This window comes from Morone saxatilis, unplaced genomic scaffold, assembly GCF_004916995.1.
Source record: "Morone saxatilis isolate NCDOM2014 unplaced genomic scaffold, NCSU_SB_2.0 Contig10, whole genome shotgun sequence".
NCBI classification, from domain to species: domain Eukaryota; kingdom Metazoa; phylum Chordata; class Actinopteri; family Moronidae; genus Morone; species Morone saxatilis.
In genome coordinates this window covers 15725171-15738158 of record NW_023339652.1, presented here as the reverse complement: position 1 = coordinate 15738158, position 12988 = coordinate 15725171, and the positions used below count along the sequence as shown (strand labels likewise).

General features: G+C 41.6%; 2 protein-coding genes across 2 annotated transcripts in view; one reads left to right on the top strand and one right to left on the bottom strand.

Annotated features, from left to right (window-relative positions):
- Nucleotides 1–1331: 1331 nt before the first annotated feature.
- Nucleotides 1332–5701, top strand: si:ch211-214j24.10 (uncharacterized protein LOC558894 homolog). Its single transcript, XM_035678829.1, has 4 exons — nucleotides 1332–1488; nucleotides 3076–3879; nucleotides 3987–4019; nucleotides 4848–5701. Exons 1-4 carry the CDS (start codon nucleotides 1473–1475, stop codon nucleotides 4895–4897), a joined length of 903 nt encoding a protein of 300 aa, XP_035534722.1. The 5' UTR covers nucleotides 1332–1472; the 3' UTR covers nucleotides 4898–5701.
- Nucleotides 5702–5801: 100 nt separating this feature from the next.
- Nucleotides 5802–12988, bottom strand: part of osgep (O-sialoglycoprotein endopeptidase) — an 8352-nt gene continuing 1165 nt past the window's right edge. Inside the window, 14 exon segments of the mRNA XM_035681133.1 lie at nucleotides 5802–5988; nucleotides 6229–6327; nucleotides 6608–6683; nucleotides 7701–7806; nucleotides 7808–7825; nucleotides 8796–8861; nucleotides 9022–9100; nucleotides 9184–9233; nucleotides 9323–9418; nucleotides 11246–11421; nucleotides 12278–12322; nucleotides 12325–12396; nucleotides 12509–12640; nucleotides 12898–12963. Coding sequence (XP_035537026.1) covers nucleotides 5949–5988; nucleotides 6229–6327; nucleotides 6608–6683; nucleotides 7701–7806; nucleotides 7808–7825; nucleotides 8796–8861; nucleotides 9022–9100; nucleotides 9184–9233; nucleotides 9323–9418; nucleotides 11246–11421; nucleotides 12278–12322; nucleotides 12325–12396; nucleotides 12509–12640; nucleotides 12898–12963 — 1121 coding nt within the window. The 3' untranslated portion in view covers nucleotides 5802–5948.

The window sequence follows — 12988 nt, the reverse complement described above, 5'->3', positions numbered from 1 at the left end:
GAAGCCACTGATGGGCCAGTGGCACTGCAGGACTGCTCATTTCCAAGGTGAGTTTTCCTTACGTTACTCATTTATTGTGATGAGTTAATATCTCATTCCTTCATCTCTGTAGTGTTAGAAATAACTTGTCTCATTGATTTTAAAACAACAGTGTCCGGCTTTGCATGCTTCCTCTCCACTGTGTGACTGATCACAGCTTTCTGAGTAAACTGATTAAAGGTTGTCTTATGGGGTGTTTCATTCAGGACAGTGATAGGCAGGATGTGTGTAATCCACTCAAAACTGAATATGGAAGAGCCTGTGAACTGAGGTTGTAGTTACAACACTACTTTAGAGCACATTGTCTCTAGTTCTACACCCATGATGACTGAATTTTGGTATCATCAGATTAGATTATCTAATGGTTGCTGGTGGGGTCCAGACCACATTTGTAAACCACGTTTTGAGTCTTCTTTCTAATTTATTTTAGAGGCCTGCAAAGGTCAAATATGTTTTATTGCTCAAGAAAACAACAATTAGAGTCATTTATGTGCCATTATTCCTATTCCGTTTTCATCATGCAAGCTCCTGGAGTCCCGACACACAGGTAGGGAATTCAGTGAATTTGGAAAACACGCCGATTTTTACTTTGTTAGAGCTTACTTTACTTCCTCAAACAAGTATTCCAAGTTTTCTTTGCTTTAACTGTCTTATGTATATTTTTTGGTATAGTGTGTATATTTTAGATCTGCACCTCACCATTAATTTGACTAATTTTGTGATCATCACTGTTAACTTTTACTTTAACATTGCGTATATAGTTTGGATATAGGATTTGATCCTTAACGTTAACAAGTTTATGTTTGTGCCACACACAGTTATTAACCTGTTACATTTCTGACATTGTGTACATTTGGTTTGCACATTAAATCTGTCCTTTTTATTATATTGTTGTATTTGCTCTCAGGTATTTGCACTCTTTACGACTTTGTACTGCGACTGCTACACGGCAGTTTCCCTCAGGATAAATAAAGTTTTTAAATTAAATCTAATAATATTATATTGTTTCATCATATTTTATGTAAATCCCTTAAGGTGGCATCTGTGTGAAGGAACAATATTTGATGTAATATCACATTTGCATAAAGACATCTGAACTCATTTTTCTCCCTTTTGATAATAATGTGCAGCTGTATTCATAGAGTTAAAATCTGCAAACCCAATAGTGGCTTTTTAAAGAAAAAATCCCCGTCATCCAGTTAGACCCCCACGTGGCTATCACATGGGTTATCTTTAGCGTAAGGGTTGATTATTAAAATTCCCTCCAAGTTTCCCGCCGGACCGCTTATCTACAGGGACTTCCTGTCCCACCCACATTCTCGTGTCGCTTCCGGGTGGCCACACAGACTCATCCAGCGAGCCGCCGTTACCTTAACGTTGTAAACAAAAGTTACTAAACGGTTCAACTCCAGCGACACTTGGCACGAAAAGACATGCATATCAAAACAAGTAAGTTTGTACAACTTTTTGACATATCGGACCAAAATTCCTCACTTTCAGATGTCTTATTTTGTTGTCTTACCGACGGTGTTAGCAGCTGTGCTAGCGGTATTGATAGCAGCCTGCTCGCTGCTTTGAATGGGGGTTACGAAACTTTGACTTCGGCTAACATGCTAGCTAGCTGTACATTTCACGATATGGGGGGGGAAATAAAGCCATCTCTTCGACGACAGCTTTTGTTGTTGGGCATTTGGTGAACTATATTGGTTATATTATAACCACAGACGAGTAAATCCGTCGAGTTTTATTCGCCGCGCCATGACGCTGCTAATTAAAGTTTGCTAACACCGGTGCTGGCTCGTAGCTTCTGCGGTCTCGTTAGCTGCCAGCTCCGCATACACGAAGCATTGCGTGTTGTTGTACCGAAGAGACGCCAATAAAGCAGCCAGGTCTGTGTTCTAGCCCGAGCCGGCGAGTTGGTACAGTCAGACCATTTCTCGAAATTTCTGACACGGTGCTTGAGGAGGCGCTCGACTGGCAGAGTACCCTGTTTTTTTTGTTTTTTTTTCTTCCCTTTTTTTTTGTTTTTTTTAAATGTGGCGCTTAGCGGGCTCGCTGTTCAGGCCGAGTGTATTCATATTTTAATCATATGGGTGTTTCACTTGAATCTGTGACCCCTCAAGTTCTGAGACAATACAAAGAACCTGTTGTGAGTTTCGTTGCTTTTGCCTCCGAGGAGGTATTTCCAGTTGACGTACCGTTAACAACGACCCGACTTGTGCCATGTGGACAGAAAAAGAAAAAAAAAAATTAAACCTTCCCGTCAAACCCTCGTTAATTGACTATTCTGTTTCTCTCACTAAACGTGACTGACAGACTGTTGTGTAACACTGGTGTCTGGTGACCAGCTGACTACAGCCAGTAATTAATCATTGTTTTTAAATACTAAGGTAAGTAAATATAGGCTCGGAATAGATAGCAGGGATGTGGCTTATCAATTGTTGGCGTCTAATTTCCTTGGTCAACTTAATTGGTTAATCAACTAATTGTTTCAGCATTACAACAGCACACACACACACTCACTGGGCAATTTGATGAGCTTTTTCATTTAGTCATTTTCCTACTATCAGTGGAGCAAATGCCCCATATGAGATGTTTTGCTGCAGCTGTTCCTTCCTCTTAGTTTAGCATCGGGTCATTTTGTTCTTTTCGGCACAACTTGGAAAACAGGCAACTGTTGTTCTGCTGAAACTCAACTGGCACAGTGAAGTCACATGAAAATGTGTCACCGTCCACCCCTGATGTTTGTTTATATGAAACGGCCAAGTGCAAAGATCCTTTATGAACCAGTGCCAAGTGGTTGGAGTGTGAAACACCTGTTTGTAAAATAAGAGCAGGATAGGGATTCAGGGATGATTTTTACACTTTAACAGGGTTTTAAGTCTGAGCCCAAATGTTGGTGTCCCCCCGTAGTGATTATTTCATATCAGACTGTTCACCAGGACCTAGAAAAACAGTTTCTGGTATGTGTGCTATGCAGATATGAGTACATTAGATAGCAGATATTTGACTCACATTTCAACACCTCTGTTTCAGGTTCATGGGAAGCCAGTAACACTGTGTGCGAGTCCGATACCCTGTGTGACCCAGCAGTCCTTGTTTCAGCCACCAACTCCGAGCCTCACATTCGCAACCGCCGCCTGTCTCCTGGCTCGGGCAACTGTGGAGGTGGTGGGGGTGGAGGCTGCATTTCTGGAGGTGACCAACAGCCCCGACAGCGTTCACCCGAAGGCGAACTGATCGGAGCCGGCCACACACACGCCTTGACCTTCCGCAGGGAAAAAGAGCGCAGAGGCCAGCAGCACAAAGGCCGCAGCCTCCGCAGGGAAAGCCAGAAAGGCGTCAGCCGAGTGAGCGAGAGGCCACAAAAGGGTATCCAAAAGGAGAGGTGGGTCGAGGACGGTCTGTCACTGCTCAAGCCCCCACCCGCCTTCCCAGTGCAGGACAGCCCCGCCAAGCTGCAGCCCGCCGTCAGCTACGCCTCCAAGGTGAAGGTGAAGGCGGGGGCGGCAAGCGGAACGCTGGAGGAGGACCGCCCCGCCATCGGCGTGCTGCTACAGAACCAGTGGGGTCTCAGTTTCATCAGCGAGGCGAGGCCGGCCACGGAGGGCCCCAGCACTCGCCCCGCTACCAACGCCCTCCCCCCTCAACCCACAGACGCCGAACAGTCAGCAGAGCTAACATTCGAGACAGTTCTCACAATCCAGCCCCCTGAAGAAACTCCCATTCCAGTCGCTACCTCCATCATCCCTCCCACACGCCCAGAGGTGGACGAGAGCAACGGGAAGCTGCTGCTTAGTTGTCGCCATCTAGTGGAGGCTTTGAATTATCACAGTAGAGGTGAGCGCTGAGAGGAGCTGTGAAGACGGTGCCCTGCCACATTTTCCTTTTGGAATATTGTCATTTCAGTGCGTTGCCTCTAACAGTGTCTTTTTTTTCCTCCTCAGAATGGAATGCTATTTGTAACAAACAGAAAAAAGGTAGGTTGACCATGTATCATTTGGGTTTAATGCCGATATGGTGCTAAAATTATACTTTTAAAATGGTACCATGCGTAAACCAATACTTTGATATATTCAAGGCTTGATTTTCAACACAATCTGGTGTTCAATCTACACAACCAGAATTCTTTTGTTTGTCGTGATCATGATCAAAGTATACAGTCCAATTTAATGTGAACAGCTGGTAAAAGCAACAGTTACAATATTTCCAATTTGAAGAGCAAATTTCCCACTGTAAATAAAATGTATATTTATATTGAAGCCTGACCGATACCAATTTTAGAGGGGAAGAATTCACTGATTACCAGTATGGAGGCCAATATAGTGATGTTCTGAGCTGCTAATCTTTGTGGACTGTGCACTAATAACTCTGCAAAGGTACTCAGAAAGCAGCTTTCTTCAACACATAACTTTATTAAAGAATATTTAAGTTAATTGTCAACCTGCCAATTCTGACTGACGTTGCTGAGAGCTGCTTCTCTCTTACTGTGCTGCTTGTCACAGTATTGTAAATCACAGCACTCTAACTAAACCATTATTTTCCCATAAGCATGTTTTTCTGCATTATATACCGTGAAAAAACAGTTTTTGTATCAGGTAACATGTACCTGCGACACGCCAATGTCAGTTGGACTCGTTTATAGCTTTTTATTGTACGGCAGTCAGCTGGAACAAAGAGTCCAGGATTGTAAACAATCAAATGTTATCAGTTTGTTTATTATAATGCCATGCTTAATATAGATTTATCTGACATGTGTTGTGTCTTTGCGTCTCCCGCTGACATTTTGTTCTTTTTCTGTTTTGCAGTTCCAAAAAAGGTAGTTTGGTATAAGGAGACCCGGGAACACCCAGCCTAGCAGTGTGACAGACCCAAAGCATATGTAAACACACAACATACACCTACATGCACATTAAAACACGTAAAGATGGACACATTTTTGAGTCCCGTTCACACACACTGCACTCAGGATGATGTCTTCACGCAAAGCCACACTGACACTTTGGACTAACTCCTTTGAGATCTTACAGCAATGGACTTTTTTAACGCCTTACAGAAAGCCTGCCTTAATTAATCAGACCTGTTTTCATCGCCTCTCATTACCATTTTTAGCTTGTATGTGTAGAGCTGGTCTTTTTTTTTTCTTTTTCTTTTTTTAAACAATCTCTGAGGAGCTGTAATTTAATTTCCCCCCTGTTGAAAGGTGCAGTTTTATCAAACTTTTTGTGTCCTCTGTAAAGCGTGCGGTCAATCAAGCACTTTGTTAAAAAGAATCTGTTGTGACCAATCCCTGTGTGCGAGAAACCCTCAGAGTGATTTACCCCCCCTCCCTCCCCTTCTCCATTACAAACACCTGCTTGAGTTTTATGGTTATTGTATGCAGAGGACTTGTGTATCCGTGTCTTCAGTTTACAGAGGGGTGTAGTCAAAGGCACAGTAGAGTTCACCCTTTACCCCTGTCAGATCTTAATGCTGTGTTCCTTTTCTTTGTTTTTATTTGGTTCCCTAATCGGGCGAATGTTGCTCATAAATCCATAAGGGATCTCACCATGTTCAGTATGTTGATTTTTGAAAAGAATTTATTGAATAAAAAAAATTTACACTGGAGAAAGAGGAGGAATGTAAGTGAACAGTATTGCTTAATAAAAATGAATAAACTTGATGAGTTTCATCCTAGTCTGTTTTTATCTGACAGTTCAAAGTAACGTTTCCCTCCTTGATACTGAGCAGAAACAGTTTAAGTAAAACAGGACTGATTGAACTTAGCGGGTACAGAAACTTTATTTGCGGCTTTAAACTGTAATTCAGACAGAAAAACTCAAAACAAACTCTTGAATTCTTAATTTTCCCAGAATTCAGTGTCTCTTCAGGAGCTCTAACAGACCTGCTGCAACATGTGGCTGAGTCCATCAGTCTCTCCACGTCACCTCCACCTCATCTGTTCTGTACCTGCAACAGGAAAAATGCTCATGTCAGCATGGACACATCAAATATTCTACTTTTCTATATAATACACCAAGAACACACTGCTGAAGAGTTTCTAATGATTAACAGTCTTTTAGCTGGGGGACCCTGAAAAAACACATTGGATCCAACTTTGTGGAGCCACAAGCGGCCATTTTGGATTTCCAGGATCACGTCATTTCCCACAGAGAGCCAGAAGCAGAAACTACATACAAACAGGTGTACCTTTGTGTAATCCACGAGTCCTCCAGCTCCGTCACCTGTCCAGACCTGAACATCTCCCAGCCGGCTTGAGCGATCATTGCTCCGTTGTCTATGCAGAACCTGTGGCACAAAGTGAGCGCTGTTATCTGGACTCAACCTGGAACACACGTTCACTTTTCTTTTTTTTTTCTTTAAAGTACCATGCCAGTGATTTTGCATGTTCAGCCCATTTACTGCCACTCACTTAACATTACTGCGAACTATTCTACAAAGCATGCTGTGAAAATGCATGTAATCATGTAAGCAGTCTGTAGGAAATATAAAAAAATAAAAGCAAAGCGTTGGAACTGTGAACACTCTTAACTTCAGATCAATAATAATAGTAGATCCACTGGTTTACCTTTCATCTGTGGCAAACAGTTTGGCTCCTCTCTCCTTACACATCACCCCCATCATCTCCTGCAGACGCAGGTTACCTGCAGAGGAAAGCCGAGGTCACAGTCTCTACAGGATGGACTCTTTCAAGGACAGTTCAAGGACAGTTCAAAGCTTCTGATGAGGCTTTAAGGGTTGAATTGGGACTACTTTGTTTAGTTAGTGATAGGAGTGAACCTTTAACTGAGAAATCTTTACAGTGGTTGTGATTAAGGAATGATCCCAAAACAGGTATTTTTTGGCCCTGATCTTATCAGTTATTTAATATCTAGCAGAGTTCTGAATACTTTTATTTTTCTAGATCCTCAACTGTATGAACACAGGTGGAAACAGCCTTTGCACTAAAGAAAAACGCCTGCAAGCCAAGCTGTTCCTTAAGTATTTTTTTTTTAATTTTGTAGCTGTATGATCTTTTTTTGGTTCTTGTTGCTGTCTGGAGGGAAATTTCTCTCCTTCCTTTAGAAAGGGTCTTGCAGTGTTTTTGTTGCTTCAGTAGCAGCCTGGGTTACCTGAATGAACTGGATTCTGCTGAGTGTTTGATTTATCCTCGCTGGTGCATCTTTTTACAGTTTACATTAATAATGATCCACTGGCTTTTTGTTTGCGGGCTGCTCATGTGATTTGGACTGTCACGACTGTGAGCAAAAAAAGACAGAACTCCTGCCACATATAGCAAAAAGATCCCTTGCAGTCTGAGTGTTGGACATTTCATTTCCAAACAAATCCAGTTTATCGTGGTGTGTTATGAAGTTATACCATAACATTAAAAAGGAGGAAAAATAAGAGCCACAAACAATTCGGACAGTAGGAAGCTATTTCAATTTCAGCAAAAGTAAACATATAGGAGTGTATATATTTTAATTTATATGATGTCAGGTATTCATAAAAGGATCATTATCCCATTTAAAGAATAATATAAAATATAATGGGGTTCCCCACTAAAATCAACAGTTTCTGTTGGTATTTTCGTGTTAGCTGTGACGCTTGGAACTGCAGTAAATTGTAGCTACTAGAAAGATCGGGACCATTTGGGCCAGTGGTGACTGAATACTTGAAGCATCCAAATCACTGGATTGCTGATACTTACAAGGCCAAAACCCCCGACCGATGAGGAACCTCCTGGGAGCCGCAGTGAGCCATGGCCCTCTCTGTGATCTCCACCAAGCATTGAGAAATAGATCTCCTGCAGGAAAGGGGTGGTGGTTAGTGCTGGCCAATACCTGAAATCATTTTACATGATTGCAACAGTTAAGGTTGATTAAACCGATTGTTGTATGAATGGTTTTCAGGTAAAAATGCTCGCTGAAAAAAAAACTGAACATTTGAGTCCATTTGAGATGTCCTAAAACATTATGAGACACATTTGGGCTTTTTCCTAACAAGATAAAAGACAGTATGTATGTGTCATTAAAGTTAGTTTAAGCAAAAAAAAGGGAAAAGAAAATAAACAATTTTCTTTGATAATATATAACACGTGTGACCGAGCAGCAAAATAATCAAAATACTCTAGTTCTAGTACAAATCTTGTTCACCAGATTTTAGAAAAAACATAATTTGTTTGGCTACAGACCCCAACAAATCACAATCCATCATGATGTTAATTAAAAATGTGGGAAAAGGATCAATGAATCATACTGCAATCGCACTTAAAAATAATCTGTCAAGAATTACGTGCAATGTGAAGTTTTTACAAGTATCGTATACAGCCCTAAGTCAGCTAGAGGACAAGATATTTTCATTTAATAGAAAAAAAAACATTAAAACCAAGGGTGTCACACACACCTTCCGGTTTTACTTGCTCTAGCTTCTGGCTGCAGGAAGTGAGATGGCTTACAGGGCAGAGCAAATACTATCACAAAACTAACCACTTCTGAAACTTCTTTGTGGGGCCTGAGATTTCTCCTCAGCCCACAAAAACATGATGAGTCCATTTTTTTTTCAAAACTTGCTTTGCTACTTTGTAACAAGACAAGCCTGCTGATAGGCCCTCCAGAGTCCCAAATGTACATAATCAAATGATTAAAAAGTTGGTTTTGCATAATATGTCCCCTTTAAGCCAGCAAATCACTGTATGACACTCCACATGTATAACAATATCATAGACACATTTGGAATTGGAGAGCACGAGGCAGCACTACAGCTGTTCTTCGTACCTGCAGGGAGAAACACAGGTCCTCTGCTGCACACTGACCAGAGCTCAGCATCTTATGAGAAACCTCCTGTGGAAGAAAAAAAGAGAAAAACCTTTAGGAACAGGAACCAAAGCAATGATGAAGTAGCAGACAGAAAACTGTAGCTTCAGGATTTTAATTATCATCTGCAACAAGTCAAAAGATATTTAGCTGATAGCACTTACTGTAGATACATCTTTCCACTCACCTCAATGTAGGACAAAATACCAGAAAATGAGACATCCATTCCTTTTACTGTATATGGCAGCTCCACGTACTGACTCCCTCTAACAGCAGGCACAGGAAGTGAAGTCATGTGAAAACAAGTATTAAGACACATCCCAAAAACAGTCGAGGGAAGCTCACTCACTTTTTGGCCATCTGCTCTATGTTGTAGCCTGGACTGGGGTCATTGGAAATCTGAGTGAAGAAACAGTTATTAACACACATCAACCTCATACAGCGGAAGTCAAACTGTTGCTCTCACGAGGACCCCCAGTGACACACACCTTTATAACACGAGCGAACCTGTCCAAACAGTTGCCAACGGCGATGTCGATGGTCTCCCCAAATATTCTGTACCGCCGCTCTGAGTACGCAATAACCTGCGCAGGAAGACACGGACAAAAGTATGATTACATTTGTGGTTAACCCACTGTTTCACTGACCGCTGATCATCAGGAAGAGCAGTGCAGAAACTCAGTGCCATGACATGCAGTTTTTCCGGGAGGCCTACGGACAGGGTGCAAACTACGTGTGACATTTTGGGTTGTCTCTAGAATATGTTTGCAATGCATTTAGATTTTTCTGTATCATCATGGATCATGTGTAAAATTACGCTATTATTGATGTATGATCCATTGTTGTGACTCTCTGGCCCAGTACCGATAGCTACGATGGTGAATGAAACACTACAGTGTGTGTTTGTCCCTGTCCTTGTGTAGTATTTCTGCATTATTTAGATTTTACCCTATTGTTTTGTATCATTTAATAGTCCATATTGTGCCATTTGCAGTAGGAACCATTACATCTCCCTGCGCTCCAAACACACCGACCCCACACACCTGTGGATATTTATTACTTGATTGCGTGTCGTGACCCATGACCCGCATGTTACTGCCCCCTTGTAGTGGCATACTTGTACCCAAACAATATAAACTACTGTTTCACAAAGACACTAAAAGAACACCCATACTGGCTCCAATATGTATGCCACCTACTGACACCACAGGTTGCCGTCTATGGAGGCCGCCATGTTAAACCACCATCAGGGTTCCCACTCTTTTTAACAAATCATTTTCCAGGACCTTTTCCAAACATTTTCCAGGACCTTTTCCGGACAAAACAGGACAGTGCTTGCTCAAAAACAGCCATATACCTTACAGGTAGCTAGTATCGACACGTTTAACTTAAGTTTTATTCCTCCTTTTTTTAAGGATGCAGGTTCATTACAGGTTGGTGGTCAGTGTTTCAGACACCCTGCGTTAATTTGCTTAACTGGCTGTTTTTTCCTCTGCGTTCTGTCCAGTGAATTGACTACATTTTATTACAGTTTTCCTCTAACAGTAACATGACTTTGGCCACAGCCAATGAATAACGGTTCTCACCTTTTAGCCAATTAAAATAAGCAGCACAAAGTGTTTGTTGCATGTAATGAAAAATATATACTTGACACTGAAAAGATTGCTGCAAGTTCATCCCACGTCTGATAAACCTACTCTGAAGTGTCATGCGTGCAGGTTCTCCTGCCAACAGTCTAGTTTCAAACGAAATACATAGGCGATCTAAGGCATAGCTCTGAGTGAAGGGCTTAAATACAATTCCACTTTTCCATGGACTACTTAGATTATTTCCAGGATATTTGGTCATTTTAATCAATGTCCAGGTTTTTCCATGACTGGAAAACTAGTCTCTCAGTTTGTGTCTCCCAGGTTCTGACAGTAGCCCAGAACAAACAAACCAAACACTGGATAAAGATAAAGATAAAGATGCTACAAGCTTGTCCTTTAAGTCACTGTTCCCAGTCCCATGTGCTCAAGTAAGGGCTATTCCCAATTGAATGTATCATTCAGTGTTTTGAGGATTGTTTTTTTGTTGCTATTTGCCTGTTTGTGTTGCTATATCAGAATCAGAATCAGAAATAATCCCAGAGGGAAATTATATTAATATATAGGCATGCTATTTCTATTTAATGCTCATACATTTGTGTGTTGCTGTTTAGCTATTTGACCGTGTCGTATTTGTGCCAATAAACAATGATAAAGAATATAATACATTGATCTCAGAGTATCCTGGGCCCTGCTTCAGTTGGCTGTATTGTATATAATGTGATGTTTAGTTTTGATACTTGTGTGGAGGTTTGATGTGATGACTTATTACCGAGGGAGTTCTAGGCTGAGGGTGTGTTGGTGCACTGACGGACAGACACCCACCTGTGTGTTTCCTCCACTAACATAAAGCACAGTGGGGTTGTTGGCTTTTGTGATGAGTCGGCCCATCTCAATGTGTCCGATACAGTGGTTGACACCGAGGAGCGGCTTTCCCCAAAGCTGTGCGACTGTACGGGCCACCAGAGCCACTGTTACCAAGGGGGCACCCATACCAGGACCTGAAAGAGAAGAAGGAAAAGAAGAGAGATGAGGAGAGATGAAGAGAGAAGAGAGAGAGAGAGAGGGATTGTTTGTCATGTTGGAGCCATAAAAACATTGTTTCCACTCCAACATTACTTCCACTTATAAAGAGCCCTTAGCCTAAGCAAAGCTACTTAATAATCAATAATCGATAACTGGTGTAAGTGTTGCCTGGTTAAAGACATGACAGCTTAGTTTTCTACTGGATGTGTTGAATCAGGGTGTCTTTCAGTCAATATATTGTTTCTATTCACATCTGTGCTTTCCCTACTCTTACACCGATTTCCATACCCTGTTGCAGTGGACAGATTAACCGACAAATACTGTTTCAGAACCTTTTTTCATCTTAATAAAAAGGAACTAAAAGGAAAGAAGTTAATCCTGCGGTCAGGATGAACAAGTTGTCTAATCACTATGCAATGAAAATGGGTTTACTTTGCCTGTGACAGGGTGGAAATATTTTGTTTGTTATAGTTCGTTTGTTTGTGCTGTCATAAAACCCTAAAAGACTCTAGACTTGGAACAAAACGACACAGGAAAGCTTCTTCCAATGTAACCTCTAAATGTGTCTTGATATTAGACTCCCAACTTTACATCGTAGTCAGTATTGTTTATAAGAATCCACTGCCCCTGAGAAATAAATAAATAAATAAGCAAAAGAAAAGAAAATATCCTAGATACATCCATTTAAACTAATAAGCACTGTTTAAACTCACATAAGTTCTTCTCATTTGTTTTTTGTTCTAGTCAAGACGCTGAATGCTTTCAGGTTGAAATGTACTCCTTATTGTGACCGTTTAAATCTTATTCAATAAGACCCGGATCTTGTGTTACCTTTGGTGTACGCCACACAGTCGATGTCTGCAGGCTTCAGCCCCCTTGCTCCAGCGCTTCCTTCAGGACAGTCAGTATGACAGCACGGTGGTGCCTGGAGGTGTCGCTCGGCATGAAGCCTGGATGGGTAAAATAACGCGGTCAACTTCACGTGCATAGTGTTAGACTGGTGATACATTGCCAGTGAGGTGACGCTGACAATAGTTGCTTTAGCAAGAAATGTGACTTTGCCTTGACCAGGAGGGTGGATGTAGGTCCCTCTAGGGTTGGAAAGCACTTCACCATCCCTGATGGATCCGATGCCGATCTTATTGGCACTGCCCTCAAATCCAATTACTACAGTCATGGCAGCACAGAAATTTTCTAGAAAAGAGAAAAGCACATGCACAAGACTAATGCATCTCGGCTTTGCAAGGAAGCCAAGATGCTTAATGTTACAGCAGTAGAGAACACTGTAAAGTCTACTGGTTATTGTTACAGTATTTTCCTTTAATTGCTATCTCTTTTGGAAGTGCACAACTGACAAAGAAAAAAATTAAAACATTTGATCTTTCCATCGCAGCCAGTCAAAGCCAGGTTTTTTTTTTATAAGCAGCCAGTGGGTGGGTACCTATCCATACCCCACTCCTGGTTGACCACACCCACTCTTGGTTGACCCACCCCGCGTCTGTTGACCCCACCTCCTGCTGTATAAAAAACAAACAAAAAAAG

Coding starts and splice junctions, on each gene's coding strand:
- si:ch211-214j24.10 (XM_035678829.1), top strand. Junction 3,880..3,986: donor TTTGAATTATCACAGTAGAG/GTGAGCGCTGAG, acceptor TTTCCTCCTCAG/AATGGAATGCTATTTGTAAC. Junction 4,020..4,847: donor TTGTAACAAACAGAAAAAAG/GTAGGTTGACCA, acceptor TCTGTTTTGCAG/TTCCAAAAAAGGTAGTTTGG.